The 22520-nt window shown below is 44.8% G+C and overlaps 1 protein-coding gene across 9 annotated transcripts in view; it reads right to left on the bottom strand.

The window, feature by feature from the left end:
• Nucleotides 1-22520, bottom strand: part of CUX1 (cut like homeobox 1) — a 467724-nt gene that overhangs the window by 176703 nt on the left and 268501 nt on the right. For all 9 annotated transcript variants that reach the window (XM_027861836.1, XM_027861837.1, XM_027861840.1 and 6 more), the window contains exons 5-8: nucleotides 17461-17598; nucleotides 14140-14263; nucleotides 11327-11403; nucleotides 7641-7707 (exon numbers count right to left, since the gene is read on the bottom strand). In XM_027861836.1, coding sequence (XP_027717637.1) covers nucleotides 7641-7707; nucleotides 11327-11403; nucleotides 14140-14263; nucleotides 17461-17598 — 406 coding nt within the window. The remainder of the gene's footprint in view (nucleotides 1-7640; nucleotides 7708-11326; nucleotides 11404-14139; nucleotides 14264-17460; nucleotides 17599-22520) is intronic.

The raw sequence follows: 22520 nt of genomic DNA, 5'->3' as shown, positions 1-22520 counted from the left end.
TAGCCACGGAGGTCCAGGGCGGTCACCCAGGTAATAAGGATTCGAATTCAGGCTCCTGGACTCTTTCCACTGACCTACAGCATATCAAGAAACAGTCTTTGCCCAAAACAAAACCAAAAACATTGAACCCCTCCAGACTTGCAATGTTCTTTTCATGGAAGATCTCGGCAAACAATTTTACCAGCAGGCCAACCTGTCTGCTATGCAGCACATTTCAAGGTGGCAGAGGGTCTGACCTCAGATTTCATTGTTATGGGGGAATTCTTGGTATGGAAATTCCTTCTACCCATGCAGCCTGGCAATTCCTCAGTTCCTCTGTAACTTATGGAACTGGTGAGTCACGTGGGCCAGAGTCATTAGGGACCACTCCCCCCCCCCCCCCCCCAGGTCACAGACAGCATGTGCCAGAGACAAGATTTAAATTCAGGTCCTTCTGACTTGGAGGCCAGTTCTCTCCCCCTGACACCTTGGGTGCCTCTCACTCAGAACACGGATGAGTTAGGAAATTAAAGCCCTTTTGAAATTGGCCCACCAAGGCCCACCAGGAAGGGAAATCTGCGCTGCATTCCCAAAGAGAAAGGCTATGAGCACACCTGGAGTCAGGAATTCCAGGAACCCTACCAACTCTCCATGAGCGGAGATGGCAGAGAGTGTGCTGAATTAAAAAAAAAAAAAAAAAAAAAGGCCATTCTGTCCCGTTAAGTGATCTCCTTCTAGGCACGGCACAAATGGATGCGTCCATGAAATCCCACACACAAACTCACAGCAACTGCACAGGACTCAGAGAACACTGTAAACACCAGTCTAATCAGTCCTTTTGTCAGTCACAGAGCCTCCCCTAGTCGGAGAGATTGCATTACTGGAAGGCCCTGTGGCCTCATCCGCAGCCAGGCCAGGACAACAATGCTCTTAACACCAGTAACACAACCAGGCCCTACAGGATGCAACAGGCCCCTCTTCCCTCCTCATTCTGGGCTGGTGACATGCAGAAAGAGCACGTTTTTCACCTGTTTGGCAGAAAACACCCACCAACGGGCTGGCAGCTCTTAAAGGAACTCTGGATAAGGAGACAAGGAGCAAAGGATCCCCTATCTGGAGCTGGGAGGGGCCTCTGAGGCCATCAAATGCCACCCCCCCTTTTTGCAGATGAGGAAACTGAGGCCCAGGAAAGGGAAGTGACTTTAGAGGATGGGACCTCAGAGGTTACCTGGAGCAGCCCCAACACTGAACAGGGATCTGCTGAAGATCAGAGGACCCAATAGCTGTCAAAGAAGAATGGCTCTGCTAGGGTGCAACTCAGCCATGGAATTACAGGGACAACGGGCACAAGAAGGGGGGATGGTGCAAGTGCTGGGCAAAAAGCAAGATCCGAGGTGCAGTAAATGAACCGACAAACAAAGTTTGTTTCCTGCCCCTCCCACCGTGCTGTTCCTGTGTTGGCAGCCTCCGGCTCTTCTCGGAGAATGCAGGAGCCAAAGAGGGCACACAACCAACTAGCGCTAAGAATGTCAACTCCACCAAAGTAGAAATGGAAAACTTTTCCCTCCTGCCTCCCCCTGACGGCCTAATTAAGAAAGGGTCAGCACAACAGACATGAACTTTCAAGAACGTAAACGTAATGTACTAGCTATACTGTAAGAGCCACTTGAGGACAAGAGATTAGAGGATGTTGGCAATAAATGCTTGGTATTTAATCTTCTAATCTCCCTGTAATGTGTTAGGGGCCTAAATGGATGCAAAAGTGTCCAAATAGGAATATTAGACCATTTCAAAAAAATTTTTTGGGGGAGCAGTTAAAAAACACGGCAGGTGGCAGACTTCAGTGATAATCGTGAGGGGACACTGTCAGATGCCTGTCAGAGCACAAGGAGAGCGGGAGATTAAGTGAGTGGGGTACCACCCAGGCCTACCTTAGAAGCAAAAATCTGTCACCTGAGCTTTTGTAAAAATGGTAACCATCTGATAGATTAGTTCTATTGACTTTCCACTAAATAGGATGGATGTATAGATAGATATATACACACATATACGAAATGCATGTATGTGTGCATATCCACACATATCTGTATATATACATGTGTATGTATGTATAAATGCATATATATCTAACTATTAAAATGATTAATTATTTGAAAATTGTTCAAACTCAGAGAAATACAAATTTAAGCAACTTTAAGGGACGATCTCTTCTTTTTCTTCCTCAACCTCTGATTGGATCAGGCTCCCTGGAGAGAAAACTCCTTTGGCCAGTGCAGACCTGGGATTATTCTGGTCTTCAGAGTCTTGGGGGACTGCCTGGGACCCTGAGAGCATCAGGATCTTATCCGGGGTCACATGGCCAGGATGGGTCAGAAGCAGGGCTTGAATCCTGACTAAAGCTACTTAATAATATCTATTAAATTAGTAAATAGGTAAATCACAGACTTCAGCGTTGGCAAGGCTGTGCCTGGGGGAAACAGGCACATCATTATGCTTGTTGAATAAATCTGGAAAGCAATCCATCAATCGATAGACACTGATCGAGCCGAGCACTGGGCTAAGCAATGCCGTCTTTTTCGTAATGCCATCTAGCAAGACACAAAAAGAGTTAAGAAATCTTCATTCCCTTGGACCCAATGGACCACACTACTAGTAGGACCAGACCCAAGGGATGGGGGGAAAAGACCTGTTTGTACAAAAAATATTTACAGGTGGTTAACTTTTTATGGTGAAAAGGTAAAAATGCATTATGTATATACATATGAAAATACATTATGAAAATACATTCCCCCAATGATGGGGGAATGTTGAATAAATGATGGTGTATTGGTGAAATGGAATAATCTCATGCTCCAGTAACAAACCAATATGACAAATCAATTATCGGGATGACTCACGTTCACGTGGGGCTTTAAGAGGAGCAAAGTGCTTCACAGTATTATGCTGCCTGATCCTCACAACTCTGGGAGGTAGCTGCCTTCCTTATCCCCACTTAAATGAGGCTGAGGGAGGCTGAACTTTCCCAAGGTCACAAAGTTACTAAGCGGCAGAGAAAGGATTTGATCTGGAGTCAGGAAGAGGGGATATGGTCACTGCCTGACTATGTTATGAAAACAAAAAGATAACAACACCTTTAGAGGATAGTGACAGAAACAACTGGGAAGTCAGTAAAGTCAGGGGTCCAATGAGTTAGAGTGCAGCAAGTAAGAATGGATTTTACATGTTATAATAAAGTTTTATTGTATTAAAAAATGTAAAAACCAATCTTGCTCCATGAGCTATTAAAAAATAACGAACAAATAGGTAGTTGAGCTGTGTCCCTGGGTTAGGAGTCGATGGTTCAGGGTGAGGGGTCAGCTCCAACCTCACCTTCTTCTCCATGATGTCTTTCTGTTGCCCTCCCAAAATTCCCTTGTATCAATCTATATGTTTATAGCTGTAAATGTCACTTCCTCCTTTAGATTATAAACTTTCTGAGGGCAGGGTCTGTTTCACTGTTGTCTGTTTCCCTAGCACAGTAGCTTGGGCATATAGGAGGTACTTACTTAACAAATGCTTCTTGATTGATAATATACAAGCTCTTTGGAGACAGAGACAGGTTTATTTTTGTTTTTGGAACCTTGAATCAATGTCTTACATAAGTAGGCACTTAAATGTTTGTTGGATGAAAACAAGTTACTGTTATTCTTAGTAAATTTTATTTTTATCTAAATCTAAGTATCAAAATACAAATAGTTTAAAGATTTTGTTAGGTGATTTTGTGCTCTTATTTGCTGAATTAAAGAAAAATGCTTTGTAAATCTCAAACATCTATATAAATAGAACTTGTGAGAAGTCTGAGAAATGTTTTTCTAAATAACATAGGTGCAGCAAAAATGATTCAGGCATCAGATATTCCGAAAAAAGAACAAAGGATTGATTTTTTTTTTTTTTTACAAAAAGTCCACAAAGCTCTCTAAGATAGCTGTCCCACAGTTACAAGAATAAAGATTAAACAAAGAGAAAAAAAACCCAGAACATGAAACCCTGGGGCTTTGTCAGTTGCTCAGGCAGAAGAGATAAAAGAAATCTAGAAAATGGGGAACTTTAAGGGAAGCACCCAACTATAGGCACACTGACCTAAGTGAAGTGAGCAGAGCGAGGAGAATCATGGAAGCAGATGGAACAGGGACAGATCAGACAACTGGGGAAGACTTAAGAACTCTGCCCAAGCCAGTGGCCAACCAGGGTCAGTCCCAGAGGGCTGGGGACGCTTGATAGCAGCCTCCATTTTTGGATGTGATCAACATGAGAATTTGTTTTTACTCGACTGTGTATGTTTGTTACAAGGTCCCCCTCAACACACTCAGCGGGGCTGGGGGAGGTGGGAGGGAGAGAAAATAGAGGCGGGTTCTTTGAAAAACAATAACATGTAATTTAAAAGTGATCACTAATTGGACATCTTATGGAAAATCTATCATGTTTATGGAAAATCTATCATGTTCTCAAAGAAATATGGACACACAGACCCTGTTCCAGAAAAGCCATAAGATTTTCACTCCAAGAACTGATAGTGAAAACTCACGGTCCATGAGGAGGGTCACTGCCTTGGGATCCCCAAATATGGCTCTCTTGCAGAAGAATGGAAGCTCCCAAATAGCACAGCTTTCTTTCTTTCCTTCCTTCCTTCTTTCTTTTTAAAATAATCATCACCATCTGAAGAAGCATTTGGTATAGAGAACTCCCAGGGGAGGAAATTCCCTCTACCGACACAAGTTGCCACCTTCTCTACAACACATAAGCCCTTAAGAGTTGTCCAGAGCACTGAGAAGTTAAGTGACTTGTCTAGGGTCACACAGCCAGTATGTGTCAGGCAGGCCTTCAACTCAGGTCTTCTTTGGTGAGGTACTTTGGCACATAACAAGCACTTAAGAAATGTTTATTCATTCTTGGCCAGCCCTCTATTGCTACACCCTGTTGCCTCTCACAGAGTAGGCACTTTATAAGTGCCTGATGAATAAATTGATTTTCATTCTAGCTCTGGCCCTAACTTTTTGGCTAATCTTTAGTGAGTCAGTCAATAAACATTTATTAAATGCCTGTTGTGTGCTAGGCACTGTGCTAAGCACTGAGGATACAAAGAGTGACTTCTGCCCTCAAGGAGCTCACTGTCTAATAGGGAAGACAACATGAAACAACTCTGTCCAAATGAGCTCTTGATAGGATAAATGGGAAACAGTCAACAGAAGGAAGCCTGAGAATGAAGGGGGAATCAGGAAAGGCTTCCTGGAGTAGGTGGGATTTTAGCTGGGTCTTGAAGGAGTCCGAAAGCTTTCTGGTTTCCTGATTTTTATTGTTTATTCCAGCCCCCAAATTCTACAATTCAATGATTCTATATAATGTACTTAATTAACCAGCAAAGCCACTATTCAAAGGAGGTTCTATCATGCTGTCTCCCCGTTAGATAGTGAGCTCCCTGAGGGCAGGAAGTCATTCTTTGTATCCTTGGTGCTCAGCACAGTGCCTAGCATCTAAATTCTAAAAATTAAGTACAAATAATCTGAGCACAAGTTTAGGTTATGCTTCTGCGAGAATAAATAAAGTATAACTCAAATAGGCAATCTGATCATGGCCACCGCAATGAGATCAAAACAATCTGTTTTGATTAAGCCTGGAAATGTACACAGAAAAACCCAGTTGTGCCACTTCTGCTGAGGGGACCTTCTCCTTCCTCAGTTCAATGGGGGACCTTGTTACTTCCCTGCTCCAAAAGCCCCGGAGGCTCCCCATTGCCCCCAGGACAGAAACAATTCCTTCTCCCATCTCTGAGCCTTTGCCCCAGCTGTGCCCCGTGCCTAGAATGCCCTTCCTTTTAAATCTCTGCTTCTTAGAACCTGTAGCCTCCTTCAAAGCTCACTTCAAATACCACTACCTATTTCAGGCCTTTCCTGATTCTCCCAGCTGCAGATGCCCTAACTCCACAACATCACTTTGTCTCTGTTTTGTTGAGTTTGTGCCTCTTTTGTGGAATGGAAGCTCCCTGAGGGCAGGGTCTGTTTTGTCAGTGTTTGCATCCCCAGAGGCCAGCAAAGGGCCTGGCCTACCATAGGCACTTAAGAAGTGATGATGGATGAGGACTTCCACTCAAGGAGCCTTTAATAAACATCTCTTCTAGGTGTCAGGGGCCATCCTAGGTCCTGGACACAAGGCAGACACAGAGAAGGTGCAACGGGTCAGCCAAGGCCTTTTGAGTAGGTGGGAGCACCAGCCTGGATGTGTCAGGAAAGGCCTGGGCAAGAGATGGGACCCCTTGGAGGAGGGAGAAGTCAGTCTGGTTGCAGCTGGATTGTGAAGGGGCTCACTGGCAAAAGAGTGACCTTTCTATTGGATCCTCCAGGCAACAGGGAGTCACTAAGGCTTCTTGGGAGGAGAGTGACCTGGGCAGACCTACACTTCAGGAGTGTCAAGCTGGCACCTGTGTTGAGGGTGGCCTGAGAAAGCAAGAGCCTGCAGGCAGGAAGAACAATTGAGGGGCTTCTGTGGCAGCCTGCCGAGGTGGCCCGGCCTAAACCAGGGGGCGCCCATTGGCTGAAGAGCATGAGATAAGGCACAGACGTATGTCATTGGGAAGTCATGGGGTGCAAGGGCTGAGGGGTACATGTCTCGGGTGTCAGCTGCTACGCTCTGCCCTGGGCACACAAAGACAAAAATAAAAACATTCCTGGTGCCCGAAGAGTTTACATCCAAATGAGGTGAAACAGTATGGAGGCAGATAAATTAATTAATATAAAATACCTACAGAGTGAGAAGTGACCAGCAGCTCACGGAGCTTTGACTGCACATCCTCATGCCCCCTTGGTGTGGACGGGCCTATGTGGGCCCAGAACATGCTTAAGGAAACAGACAGACACACAGAAAGGATGATTATTCTCATCCTGAGATGTCTTCCCTTGGATGGAATCACAGAAGGAATCTTTCTGTTGAGGTGAGAGGCCCACTGCTACATGTAAAATAGGGTACAACTGACAAAAACTTAAGGATCAAACTCAGGATCACAGTGGCCTAGATTTAGAGCTGGAAAGGGACCTTCATGTAGCCCACCTCCCCCCTTCTCCCCTATTTTATTATAAAGAAACCGAGGCCTTCTCAGGAATACCATGGTGCCGGAGGCAGAGGAAATAGGTTCAAATCCTGCCTCTGACACTGACTCCCTGGGTGACCTTGGATAAGTCCCTCAACCTTCCTGGGTCTCAGCTTACTCATCTGTGAAATGAGAGTGTTTGTTGTCTGAGGTCCCTTCCAGCTCTGGACATCTGGTGCTATCTGCTGAATAAAACAGGACACAACTGTGCACATCATACGGCAACTCTCAGAGTCTGATCACCTTCCTGGCTCCCTCTGACCCTCTCCTGGAGTGGCCAGGCTGGATGAGGACTTAGAAAAAAAGCTCTATCCACTCAACCACCACGGGAACCGAGGGACCTTTGTGAACATCCTCAGCCCCAGCGGGCAGGCTGGGTCATCATGGCTCGTGTCCCAGCCCGGGCGACGCTCCCGCCCTTCAAACCCAACAGAGCAAGTACGCGACCCAAGGCGGGAGAAGAGAAACAGCCAGCCGCGGGCACAAACGCTCACCAATCGCAACAGGACACGTACAGGGAGAAGGCAGCGGTCAAACTTACTTTGCAGTAGTTTCTTCATCATATTTGGTTTTCAGGTCAAATAATTCTGTTCGAGTTTTTTCCAGGGCTAAAAGGCAGAACACAAACAGATAAAGTCTAGAATAGTGGCTTCTAACTGCTAAACTCAAACACAATCTCCTTTTTCCCCTTCACTGGGGGTTCTACCTGTCAAGTAAAACATGGGACTTAGCTGTTTTCATTTTCTTTTTAAATAAATTACATTTCTGGTTTTTGTTTTTTGTTTGTTTGTTTGTTTGTTTGTTTTTTTGCAGGGCAGGAGGGCTGGGGTGGTGGTGGTGGAGTTTGCATGATTTCATAAAGGCCTTTCCAGATTTCTTGACAGTCTCCATATTTTTTGGCCATAAAGGCATCATAGTATTCCATTACATGCATGTATCACAATTTATTAATTATTCCCTAGTGGTTACACATTGACAGTTTGCTTCCAGTTTTTCATAAACTACAAAAAAATGCTCTTATGAAAATCTTCGAAAAGACAGATCGCCTTTTATTTTTGATAACCTCTTCTTTCAGGGAAAAGTCATAAAAATAGAAATAATTACTGGGTGGAAAGTTATGATTACATCTATAACTTTTGCTTCATACTGTCATATCAGACTCTAAAAAACTCAAGGAAGGGACAGCAAGGTGGCGCAGTGTAGCACTAGTCCTGGAATCAGGAGGACCTGAGTTCAAATCCGACCTCCAACACTTGATACTTACTAGCTGTGTGACCCTGGGCAAGTCACTTAACCCCACTGCCTAGTGAAAAACAAAAATAAAAACAAACTCAAGGATTAATGAGTATACCTTTTTGACCACAACCCTGCCAGCACTGAGCTTTCATGGCTCTGTTTATTTCTGTTAAGTTGATAGGTGTGAAGTAGTGTCTCCAAGATTTTATTTGCATTTCTTTAATAGTGATCATTTTTTCAAATGTTTATTAATAATTTATGTTTCCTTTCTTTAAAACTGCACATATCCTCTGATAATTTATCTACTATAGATTGGGAGTTATCTATGTAAATTTTTAAATACTTTTTTGTATATTTTGATGTCAAGGCTTTTTATGTCATATTTATCACAATTATTTTGCAATTATTTTTTCTTTCAAAAATTACATATTTTTTGTTGTATAGATTTACTTCAAATGTAAACAAGCATATTTATCTTGTCTCTAATAATTCCTTTAATATGAGGAATAGAAAAAACTATCTTTCCTCCACCATTCACATAAGTACATTATTTCATTTCCTTCTATATTTTTGATGATTCTTAGGCCGAAGTGTAGTATTCGGCTGAAATCTACTGAATTACATGGTGTGAAATGGACATCTCAATACATTTCTCACTGCTTCGCAACCCAAATTTCCCAATTACATTTGTTGAATAATGAATCTCATTTTAACAAACCCACTTTTCACATTATATAAATCAATCACTAATTCTGAATAAATATTTGATTGAACGTCTAGAGTATTTATTCTCTTGTACTGAGTTATTTCTTTATTTTCCCTAGTATCAGATAATTTTGATGAGAAATGCTTTGTAATATGTTTTAAAGTTTAGTCATGCAAAGTCACCCTCATCAGATTCCCCTCCCCCCAGTCTATTCTTTTATAGTCTTTTCTACTTTTTTTTCATGGAAATTATGATTTTAGCCAGCACTACAGAGAAAACTCTTGGTATTTTGACTTGACATTGTGTCAAATATGTACATTTAGGGAGTATTGTCCCTTTGACTATATAATCCTACCTATCCTTGAACATTTAATTAGTTAGGTCTTCCACATATGAGGAAAATTGATGGAGAAGGGACTAGAATCCTGATGGAGCCTCTTAGAAGGGGGGATGGAAAAGTTAGAGCATTTTATGAACTGAAATTAATTTAACTTAAACATAGTTACAAAGCAAGTCTAGTTGCACTGGCACTAGTATACAAGTCATTATCTATCATATTTTAAAAATAAACTATGAAAAAAATTTCACATCACCTTTCTGGAGAGAGCTTCTTCAAACTGTTAAAGCCTTGCTATGAGCAGTTTCCTGAAGCCTAATTCATAGCAACTGGAGTTTTGTTGCCACAGGTAATATATTATCAAATTGTTTTGGAAGACAATTTGGAACAATTCATGAAAACGTACAAAATGATTCACACTCTTTTATTTGGTGATCCCGCTCATGACTGGGCTTATATGCCAAGGAGGTAGGGGAGAGGGGAGGAAGAAGGGAGAGAAAAAGATAGATAGAGAACTATCTATATAAAAATACTGACAGTACTTAGTCGATAAAGTCAAAAACTGGAAACAAACCATGTACCTAATGAGGGGGGAAAGGCTTTACCAAACCAGCCCGGATGGATGTAATGGAATAAATACTGTTACACTGCATGAAATGACAAATATAAAAAACTCTGATCAACATGGAAAGACACAATATGAAGTGATGCAGAAGCAAGCCAGGATGAGCAAAAGGAAAATCCAGAAAACAGTTACAAATCTCTAAGTGAGGACAACAAGGTAACCAGTGACCAGTAGACCACAACAAACCAGGGGCGGTGAGGGCACGCATAGATCCCAGCTCAGCCGGTCCCAGTTCCTATTTCGGGTTACCCCTCTGTTGGGGCACAGCCTTCGTACAGGCTTTCTTGTGGTGACATTGACGTTTGCCTGTCTGTGGTGAAGCCCAATTTATCCATTCAAAGAATTAAGTAAAATCAGAATCCTGGCCACTCAAAAAACAGCGCTGACGGTGATGACGGCAATCACAGACATTCACGTCCCACCTGACGGGCCACAGAGGCATTGTGTGAGCCATCTCTTCCGCTCCTCAGAACCAAGCCGAAAGGGGCCTATTTACAGTTTTTATTTTCCCCATTTTAGATGGAGGAAGACCTAGGCTCAGAGAGGTTAGAGGACTTGCCCATGGTCACAAAGCCAATCATGTCAGAGGCAGGATCTGAACCCGGGTCTTCCTGCCAGCAGGACATCTGCTCTCTCTCCCAGCATCCTTTTCAGAGAGTTAACCATAGAGTCATTGGCATAAGGGCAGAAAGAATCACATGGTTCCTGGGGGACGAGGGGAGTGAATATGGAAGGAGGGGCTGTCCCACCTCTGTATTAAAGCTCAGTTTAATCTTTACTGGAAATGCTTGCAATTAAGTGCAGTTACATTCGGCAGACGCAAATGAAGCTTCTCCTATGTGCCAGGTACTGGGGATATGTGACCCAAAGGAGCAGCCCCTTCCCATAAGGAGCTGATGGTTCACATGGCAGATCCAACACAGAGTCAAGCATGGCATGCCCCAAGTTTTTCAAGAAGAAGAAAGGGCACCACCTGGAGCCGGGCGCGGCCACCGGGGAAGGCAGTGACATCATCCAGGGATCGAAGAGGGACCGCAGCAGGTCTCTGTTCAGTTCCTACCAAGGGGGAATGCGCACCAGTGGGAAGCGTGGGCACACCCGTCTGCCAAGGGACATGGGCTGTGAACTTTCCATCTGACTTTTCATGGCAACTCCTTGAAGGTGGGGTGAAGGGGAGGATTAATGCCAAAGCCTTCCACTGGTAGGAAAGGCTTTAGACTCTTAATAGAGGGCAAGGGAGACATCATTTCTGCTCTTTTCCCAGACCCCCCCCCCCCCCCATCAGAGCACGAATCTAAGTTTAAGGGAAATAAAAGAGCAAACCTGTTTGCAAAGTTTGAACTTTATGTTCTGCTTCCTCCAGCTTGGAGGCGGTAGACATCTGTGTTTCTTGCAACTTTCTGAAAAAAGGAAGAGAATGAAGCCAAATTGGTGATCACGTTTACCAGTGTGAATGCATGGTGTGCGTGTGAGCTGCAGTGATCAGCTATCTCAACTGCAATCATGCAGCTGGCAACAGCCCCCACTACAAGATACCTGCAGGAAATCAGCACACCAGCCCATTGTCTTTTACGGTGGGAGGCCTGCTCATTAATGATTTTAACAATGCGCCTGCATGCTCTGGGTTGCCAACTGCCCCATACGAGGCGTGGGGCAGCTTACTTGTGGAGGAAGCCATCGGGATGTGAGCTTGGCCTAACAGAACCTGTTTTTGAAAAGCCAGGCCTCGGTTTAAAAACTTGCTTCTGTGCCCACTGTCATCCCAGGTGAGCCCCAGGACAAAGAACTTGCCAACCCAGGGAAGCAAGTGGTGGCCGGTAAGATGGCTCTTATCAGGATGGCCTGGGGGGATTCCTGATCCCCCTCCCACAGCCATACATCTCAGCACTCTTCCTTCCTTATCTGGGGTGAGGGCTTACGGAGTCTAGTTTAGATAACACATTCCCAGCCCTGCTATTGCAACGGAACGAGCAGAGACCATATGATGGAAGGACCTGGGCAGAGGTGGGATGCCATGAGGACCAAGCTGATCAGGGAGGCGAGGCAGTCAGAATCCTAACTCCAGTTCTTGGACTTCCAATCCCTGGAGCTCTTGGCCTCCAGTGTTGCCTGTTTAATATAAGTCACCTTTGCCAATTTCCTGGGGCTAAATTTGAGAGCTGTTTTAATTTGCATATCCATTAATGACTTGAAGCATATGAGAAGGTCCCCTCCCTTCTCTGGAGAGGTGGGGGACTACAGGTATGTAACAATACATACAATGCCACACTTTTTAGATAGGCCGGGTGCTGAACTGGCTCCTCCCCCTTATTATTATTATTATTATTATTTCTTCTTCTTTTAAATAATGTATGGTTCTTGGGCAATGTGGAGTTGGGGAAACATTCAGACGTGTAGGTGGCATAAAAACAAAACATATTAATGACAATTTGTTTACAAATAAAAGTTCTCTAATCAGACTGTCCCTTTGACAGTCTTTCGCTGACATATCCATGTGGACCCAATGTCAGAGCAAGAAGAGAGGGAACCATTAGGAGACACTTACTCCAACTCCCTTCCATTTTTTGTCTTCCTCCCTCCCTTTCTTCCTTCCTTCCTTTTTGTCTAGACCTGTGTTTCCACTGGCCTGGCGAGCTTCTGGGATTCCTGTCTCCACAACTTGCATTTGGGCTTCACAACAGATGCCGTCCCAAGCACACATAATTTTGAATGCCTTCATTCGGAACAAACGTCCAAGGAAAACTGTGGTCTGCCCAAAGTAGCCCCCGCCTCCCGGTTGTCAGTTAGGTATCAAGGGAATGGAATCCATGGGAATCAATCTGGACTTTCAGGAGAATCACTCCATTTTCTTGGGGAGCTGAACTCCAGTTTCTCCAACACATATGTTGTATGTGCAGTTCCCTGGATTGGGCAGGGTGTCAGTCTTAATCTAATGATACGTTTTCCTTTTAATCAAGTAGTTAAAAATATTTCATGTCACTCAATCAAGTTAAGGGATAAGTTTTGGGTTTGTGTGAGGGTTTTTTTTTTAAAAAATTCAAATTTATGTAATTTTTAGCAGCTTCTACAATTCAGCTCTTTTGATATGAGGAAATACAAATCTCCATTCCATGAAATCAGGGGCTCTTAAGCATTTCTGCATCATAGTCCCTTTGGCTTTAGGGAAGCCTATGGATCCCCTCCCTCAGAATTACAACAGATCACAAAGGAATCCAATTATACTGAAAAGTAGGAAGCTAAAACAACCCTTCATTGATGCCATCCCCAGGTTAGGAACCCCTGAAAAATGGTTACTTTTAAAAACAATTCCCCCTTCCTTCTTTCATCTGTGAGTGGGTGGGAAAACATGGATCAAATTCAATAACTCACACACAAGCTCCCCCCACCCCAAACAGACACACAGACACAGAGACACACACACACACAAACACACACGGCACCCCTCCCCCACTTCCATCAACACAGTGACTAACTCACTCCAGACCCAGAACTAACTCAAGTGTACTACATACTTGAAAGGTCGAGCATTAAGGCAAACAGGCGAAAACTACAAGAGGGTCCTAGCCTGTTCTGAGCTGGGCACACACAAGTGAATTGTGCTCTGATTTACTGGAAGAGAAATGTCATCAAAATCCAGAGGTCGACCTCAGTCCCAGAGCTTACTGCAATGAAATAACTATGAGGAAACTGCTATTCTATATAAATTTCAATTTATGGTGGAATTATGGGAAAATGTGGCCAAGATTCATGCCCTTCAGGACCCATCAGCAAAGGGGAAGCGATCTGACTGCTGGCACCATGCTCTATAGGCTGTCCCGACGCCCCCCAAAAAAGAAAGGGAGGCTAAGAGGGGCCCTCAGGAGCTTGCAGAATTTTCATTCATGACCTGGTCTGGTTTCTCCAGATTTGCTTTCACAGCTGCCTTGCTGAGTGTCAAAGTTAGCCGGCAAATGACTCTGTATGAAAAACCAGAGAGAGCCAACGGCTGAGTAACTCCCTTCCTCAGCCCAAGGAAGAGTCTCCTGGTAACAGCACGTAGGAGGCCAGGCCCCCTGCCCTACTAGGCGTGTGCACACATACACACACACACACAGGCACATGCACAAGTGCACACGCACACATACACACACACTCACCTCTCCTTCTCTGCAAAGTCATTTTGTAACTTCTGCTCCTTCTCAAGAGCTATGTTCTCTGCTTGGTTCTTCAGGGTCTGCTCATATTCTCGGATTTTCTCTTTAAGTGCTTTGATCGTGACCTCTGGAAAGGAGAGGGGAACACTCAGGTTAGAGAGAGGCTGCCAGTCCTGCCAGGCCTGCTCTGCACGCTCTAGAATCAGCTGGAGGCCGAGCAGCCGGCCTGCTCCCTGCGTTGGAAGCCTTCCCTCTTCGACTCTGACAGAAAATCAATGGCTATGAGTCCCTTTGGAGACCTTTTACTCCCTAAATGTTAAATTGAACTTTAAGCGTTTAGGTTGAGCAGGATCAATGGATTTTGCTGGGAAGGAGAACACAGGTTTCTCTAATACAAGCAGAGGAAAAAAAAATCAATGGTAAAATATAATATCATCTTATCGATGAGTCTTAAATTAGCCCCCTCTAGATTAATACAGTCTGAGCGTGGGCTTCACTCTCTGCTTAGGACAAGATGAGCCTGGCTGGTTCCTAATGCTGCGCTCAAGAAGACAGCAGTGGTGTTTGGATGGTGGTGCCTTCCACCGGTTGAATTCGTTTTTCTGAACGTGGGAGATGTCTGGGCTGGCTGGGCTCCCCCTGAGCTCCCCAATGACACAGGAGTGAGTATAGCGGCAGGAAGGCCACCAGCCGTAAGAAGCTCCAAGATGCACTTTCACAGCCATCTTGCTGAGTGTCAAAGTTCACCAATCAAGACGCAAGGGCGGGCAGAGCTGCTGTAACGTAACCAATGAAAACGGGGCCGGCATTGGGGGAAAGGCGAAGATGGGGAGAAACTGGAAGTGTCCCCTGAGAGAAGTTGGAGAAAGAGGCAACTGTGGTAGGAAGGAGAAAAGCCAAGTAGATTCCACTTCCCCCAGTCCAGGGAGCCGGCCAGGAAGGCCCAGTATGGCCTGCCAACATCTGCACCCCCAGAGCCCTGGATGGGAAATGAGCAACAGCAATTCCATATGTACACCTTCTATCAGCACAACTGGGAACGAGGACTTGACAAGCAATTCAGGCTTAGTCTATGAACCCAGGAAGTTCATCGTGTGATCACAGCTGGAGAGCTGGAAGGCACCTGAGAGGTCACTCCGCACTCCTTTGACAGGTGAGGAAACTGGGATCTGGAAAAGTGACAGCAGCTTCCTCAGTCTCACAGGAAAGATCCTCAGATCATGGACTGGAGCTGAGGACCTTGGGGGCCACAGGAGCTAACTCCCTCATTTTACATGTGAGTAAACTGAGGCCCAGAGAGGTCCTTTCTTGGCCAAAAGAAGGATCAAGTTTTACTTACAGGAAAAACCATCTGGAGAGTTTCTGGGGGAAAGAAATAGGAGATGGGCATTTCCCCTTCTTTCGGTATTTCTGGTCTACCAGACACACGTAGCCCCCATGAGCATCTCAAGGGAACCGGGCCATGACTACCTTCTACAGAGCGGGTCCTGCACTGCACAGGCGCCCCCATCTCTACCACCTCAGGAGCTCCCGTTGGCATCATTCCTAATTTAGTTTTATGGACTTGTGACTTCACTGGAGGAAACCAGTGGCACCTATCAAGGTAGATCTGAAACTTCTGCACTTTGGTTTTAGAAAGTTGCCTGAGATGACGAGAAATTAAGTGACTTCCTCAGGATGGCCCAGCCTATGCCCTGAGCAGATATCTTCCTGCCTCTGAGGCTGGCTCTCTATTCACTACATCTCATAGTATAATATGGAAGCAGAGAATACCAAAGGGTCCCCACCAGTGGTGGCACATGAACTGATCCTTGAAGGAAACAAGGAATTCAAGAAAGTATTCAAGGAGTAATGCATTCCCAGAACAGCAAATAGAATGGGTAGGCTGGAACATAGCATGTGTCAAGGGGCAAGAATATTGCGACAATGATGATAATAATAGCTAACATCTATACAGTGTCTACTACGTGCCAGGCATGAGAAGCACTTTATAAGTATTATCTCATCTGATCATCACAACTCTGGGAGATAGGTGCTACTGTTATCCTGTTTTTATTGATGAGGCAACCGAGGCAGGTGGAAGTGAAGTGAGTTGCCCAGGGTCACACATCTAGTAAATGTCTGAGGCCAGATCTGAACTAAGTTCTTCCTTACTCCAGGACTGGAGCTCTATCCACTATGCCATGGAGATAATATGAAATAAATCTGGAAGGGTAGGCTAGTGTCACGCTGTGAAAGACTTTAAATGTCAAACTGAGGAATTTGTATTTTACCCTTGAGAAAACAGGGGAGCCTCCAAAGGGTCTTGAGAAGGAAAGCAAAGAAATGTAGCCGGACACGTGCTTCAGAAAAGTGTCTCAGCAGCGGGAGGAATACACAGCAGGAGGCAAAGGAGCACTGTTCTTGGTATTTGGGGTAACACCCCTGCCCAGAATCTAAAGTCTGAAATCTAAGAGATACAGCTTCATCAGTTTTTCTTAAAATCTTTTTTGAAGATACTTGAGTCCTAAAGGTAATCCATCCATGCCAAACAAAAGAAGCAAAACAACGCGTCTTCTCTCCTCTTTCCCAGCCTCTCCCCAGCCCAATGAGCCCCTGCCCTGAGCTGGCTGGAAAAAACCCAAAACCCAAACCAGCAGCAACCCCAAACAAACCTGGCCCCATCATCGAGCACTATCATTTGGACAGGGAAACAACAAGCCTTCTGGGAAAAGGGGCAGTGGGTTTCTAAGCGAGTACATTTTGTTTTCCAGTGCAGGAAAGTTGAGTTTGTTGGTTTGTTATGTTTTTTAAAAGGAAGAAAAACCAAAAACCATTTGTCCAGGAAAGAAGCTGAGCTCCTCCTGGACTTGTTGATGGCTGGGCAGCGGCACCGAGAAGATGCTTCTGCTGAATTAATCATGAGCCGGCGACATGAACAAGGAACTGCAGTGCTTAAACACACAGACAGGCCGAGGATGAGTCCAAAGCCTTAATGTATCTGCAGTAATTATTCAATGACTTACTGGCTGGAATCCTTTGATCAGCGGCTGGCACTCTGACAGGTGGTGCCTGCCTCGAGGCCAAGGCAGATCCTATCACCCCATGATAGAGGAAGCATTTGAAAGGACTCCTGATCCATCCTGTCAGGAGGCCATAAAATCGCACCCAGCTCCCGGACAGAGTGGGAGAGGAGTGGCTGTGAAATGCAAAGGGTCATCACCACCTCCCTTCAACGGCCCCACCTGGACTTAATGAAACACAATTAAGGCTCGTCTCAACAGTCCTAGACGGGCACTTAAGGGCCCAAAAAGCGCCCACGAAGAGTGCCGGGGTCCAGCCTACCTTGATTTTTCACTTCAGCAAACTCTTTATTGTATTCCTCCAGGGTCTCCCTTAGCTTCTGGTTTTCGGTTTCAATATCATGCATGCGCTGGACCTTGAGCTGGAGCTGCTGCCCGAGGTCCAGGGCTGGGACCGGATCTGTAGAGGGAAGCAAAGAGAAGGATTGGCTTGGACTGTGGAACCCTCTGTGGCCACCATCAGGTGGGGAGCTAGAGGTGCTAGGGAAACCCTGCTGTGGCTGGGGGGCCTCCCCCACCGAAAAGACCTCCCTCAGGAGGTCAGCAGACACTATGTGGAGCCGTGGGAGGCTTCCTCGCTTTGCTGGACAAAGGAGCGGCAGCTCAGCACCCCACCTTCCCTGCCATTACAACTGAGTACCTCAGAGTCAGGGCTTCCCTTGGGGAGCAAAATGAGCTGCTGATCCAGAGGAGCCCAGAGAGGGGTAGGTGATGTAGGGGGTAGCCGCAGGCGCCCCACACAATGGGGCACCCTCCTATCGTTAAAAAAAATGCATATACTCTTAGTGCCAGACGGTTCTGCTCCGCGGTGCAAAGGTATTTATTTTGAGAGAAGGCACATATATTCCGGTGACAGCTTACGAGGCTGCTGTGGGCCAATCCCAGGAGGCCGCGCTGGACACACAAATGTCTTGCTTCAGAGCTGAGTTAAAGGGTTTGCAGCACAACTATTATCACATGGCAATTCAAGAGCAGGATTTCCATTCTTGGATGCCAATTAAAAGACAAACACACCTGACGGCAGCGGCACAAAAAACAGCAGAGAAATGCTAATGCATCCTGAGTCCCAAGGAGGGTGGGAGGTGGCTTGGGGTGGGGGAGGTGGATCCCTCTGAGGCCGCACAACGGGGCCTCAAGTTTCCACAGATTTTTAGAAGACACCAAGGGAAAACTCACTCCAAACGATGGCGAATACTGTGGCTTTACAAAGGTCGTGATTATGAAGGCATCAGGCTGACCTTTCCATCCCGCTCTGCTTTGGTAATGAAGGACAGAGTATTAAGTCAAACTGTGAAGTACTGGGGACTGGGCCTCTGACAGGGTGAGCAACCCTCAGGGAGGTGAGGAATCAAGTACTTTCGACAAATTAGAGAGAAGATGTCCCTTTTGGTCACTGGACCAATTACTCACTCAGCCCCCGCCACAGAGCCCACTTGTTGGCCTAGCTTGAGTTAAGCCACAAGCCCCTGACAGGTCACCCTAGGCCAGGGGACCTTTGGCAGCTGCTCCCAATTATCACCCTCGTTGTCGCCACAAACGTCACAAATGAGCACGATGACAGTGTCTGGGCTGGGTCTCAATCAATATATAATGAGTTGGGGATGCTAGCTTTTGATGCAAATTCTATGTGGCATCTACAATCAGATTTACTTACAGAAAACAAATTTTAAAATGAAATTAGAACCAATATCCATAGATTTTTACAGCACTTAATCTTACGTTTTTGCCTTTACCATTAATTCAGCACAAATTAGAAACCCTTTAAATGTTCTGCTAGCGTCTAGACTCGATCGTTTTTCTTCTGCTGCCTAAAAGGCAATTACAATCCACCTGCTGGGCACCGACGGGGTGTTTCCTTTGGAATTCTCAGCCTCAGTCTGAGTCGTAGAATGCTGGAGTCCACCGGGCTTATAAAAGATTATTGAATACATTTCTCGTATGGGCGCCAACATCACCGGGGAAATGACGGCAAAGATTTAGTCTCCTGTTGAGGAATGCTAAACACCCAACTCAGTGGATCAACAAGAATATATATTAGGGAGTTCACTTAATTTTCAAACACTGTAGTCATTAATTTTTCAGACCACCCTCGGTTCCTGGAAACAAATAATAAGTCTATTGTACCTAGGTTAACACATTAACCACAAGCCCATGTGTTCTTCAATATGCCAGTGCCTTTGAGAGTTTATAGAAGAATGTTGCTGGGCTATGCCGAGCCAGAATCAGAAGAAGGGGGCTGCGGTTTGTAACTAGCATATCCACCAACAACGTAGGGCTCAACATTCTCTGTAAGGCAAAATCTTCAGGGCTGCTCATTTTTTTCCTGGACATACGGTTTATAACTATGTCACCTTCTTATTTATGGCTTTTCCTTATTATTTTAATCTGCATCAAAATATTTATATTAAATCATATTTTTCAAGTCTTCTCATGGAGCTCTCTACAAGGTGAGTCCTCAGAGTGTTACTAGTAGATGTTAAGGAACCACACAATCCAGGGACTGGAAAAGACCTCAGAGGAAATCTTGTCCAACCCGTATCTGAAAGAATTCCTGCTATAATTCAGGTACCCAACAAGAGGCCTCCAAGAAGGGCAAATCCACCACCTACTAATAGCTGGGGGGAACTGGAAAAGCCATCCTCTAGATGTCTAACTGAAGTGGAACGACCACATTCTCAATATTTCTTATGTCAGTCTTCTCACAGAACCCCCAGCTCTGAGGTTGGGTGAGGAGCCCAACAGGTTTGAGCACCCTCAGCCTCTTTCATTGAGGGCTGCAACTGAAAGTTAAAACAAGGGGTGAGGAAAAGAGGCCAAAATCCGACCCGCTGCTCTTGTACAAAATTCTATTAAGTTTTGCTCTCGCACTGCACTTGCCAATATAAATTGTATTTATAAAAAGACTGTGCTTGTATAGCGCCCTCTACGTTTAAAATTTCTATCAACAAGTTTTCCCCGTCCATTCATTTTTAAAGGCCAAGATCCCCAGAAGACCCCGTGTCTGCTTCAAATAAACCAAGGTCTCCCAAGCTGAAATCCACAGGGACTTTAGTGACATCTAGAAATAAGAGGGAGGCCACAAAGTGAGCAGGAACTGGACCTCCCATCCAATTTTCAATCTCTAAGAAGCATTATATTGTAAATGAAAATTCCTGCAATCTTATAATCATTCATCATGACATGTATATTTAGATCAGCTCTATTAAAGGTGAATACTGAAGCAGCAAAACTCGTCCTGGGATGAAGAATGAAGTAAACATTCCATCACCTCCATGCCTTCGACCAGTGCAGGTGGCTGAGTGACTAAGGGCTTAGAGCACTGGAATATTGTTTGGGGATATGTAAAAGGCGGTGCTCCAGCACATCTTGGGCTTAATTTTTATTACTGGTATTAAAGGAACAGCTAATTACCCCATGACAATATAATGACTCTAGCATGTTTGGGCTAGAGACCAAAACAATGAATTTCTGCACGCCAAACCCCAACCTGCATGCTAATCTTGGGAAATCGCAGCTTTTTGTCTCGTTAATTATTTCCAATGCCATTTAAACCTCACACAAGGATTGTTATGTCTCATTCCAAATTTTACAGTCCTTAGATCTCAGCAGTTTTATTTACTCAATGATGTTAGGGAGGTAACTTAACACTCCCCTTCAAAAAAAAACAAAACATCACGGATGGGCAAAATCCTATAACTCCCACTTTTCAAGGCCATTACAATCAGAAGGACGTGGTTCCTAGTCACCATTCATAGGACACTCACAACTTGCAAAGGGGTTTACAGTCATCTGATAATTCCATCAACAAACATTTATTGAGCACCTACTATGTGCCAGGCATTGTACTATGTGCTGGGGTACAGAGATAAAAAGCAAAATAATCCCTGCCCTCAGGGCAGATGTACATATGGGGCAGATAGGTTGTGCAGTAGATAAAGTGCTTGGCCTGGATTCAGGAAGACTCATCTTCCTGCATTCAAATCTGGCCTCAGACACATACTACCTGTGTGTGACCCTGTGCAAGTCACTTAACTCTATTTGCCTCAGTTTCCTCATCCATAAAATGAGCTGGAGAGGGAAATGGCAAACCACTCCAGTATCTCTGCCAAGAAAACCTCAAACACGGTCACGGAGAGTTAGACATGACTAAAAACCGACTAACAGTACAGATATACATATGTAGATATTCACCAAATTGATACAAAGTTAATTGGGAAAAGGGAAATAGCTGCAGAACTTTGAAGAAAAACTCCACCTAATAATGCACCACAGGATTCCAAGAACCTATTGATAAACCAGCAAATGATCATTGCTGTTGCCTATGGTGGCTTGGCCTAAGTTAAATCAATATCCTCTCCAAATAATTCCAACAGTCAGTCAGGGTCGTAAACACTAGTATCTATGATGTACTGGATGATGGCACTTTACGGATAGGTAAAATGAGGCACAGAACTGGGGCAGCTGCCAAATCATGCCGAGTCCAAATTCAGAGCCTGACTTCTTGCCAACTGTCCTCATATAAAATCATCTAAATGCAGATCATTTCAATTTGGAGCAACCGGCAATAACCGTTTAGTGCTCATTTTGGGATCCAGAGCTCATTATAAATGAGCTTTGGCGTGCCTCAATGAAAACCAAACAGTGGTGATGTCCAACAACCTATAAAAGCATTCTCCAAAGAAAGAAGCATGTCTTTGCTAAACTTCACAAGAGTTTATATGGCGTCCTAAAAGAGAATTAAAAGGCTGACCCAAAGAAAACACTGCACTCTCACCCAACAATCAGGTAATAGCTGCCATAATCTTTAGAAACCAACAAGATGGCGCTGCCAGCCACCCCACCCCACCCCTACGACGAAAGTAAGGATTCAAACTTTGGAATTTGCCATTAGATGGTTCTCCACATGGCCTATAGGCAGAAAAGGCAGATTTTAATAAATTTGATGTAACTGTTGACACAGAGAGCATTGTGGGTAATGTTGCCTGCCCCTGTCATTAGACAGACGATGAATACGGCCCTTGTGAATACGCTCATGCAATGACATCACATTACTGGATGCATTACTTTTTGCCAGGGCACTCTAGGCTAATGTAATCATACGATTACATAATTAACCCAGCTGTCTCATTAAGAAAATCAACTGGAATTCAGGGCATAATTAGTTATACAGCAATTAGCATGCTGATGAGCGACTGATGAAAAGCTGTCTAGATACTGAGTATGCCAGGACCACCCTAGTTATTTTAAAGGGGAGGAAAATACAACACACACACACACACACACACACACACACACACACACACACACACACACACACACACA

Source organism: Vombatus ursinus, unplaced genomic scaffold (assembly GCF_900497805.2).
Source record: "Vombatus ursinus unplaced genomic scaffold, bare-nosed wombat genome assembly UNPS02014768.1, whole genome shotgun sequence".
Lineage (NCBI taxonomy): Eukaryota > Metazoa > Chordata > Mammalia > Diprotodontia > Vombatidae > Vombatus > Vombatus ursinus.
This window is presented reverse-complemented; position numbering and strand designations above follow the sequence as displayed.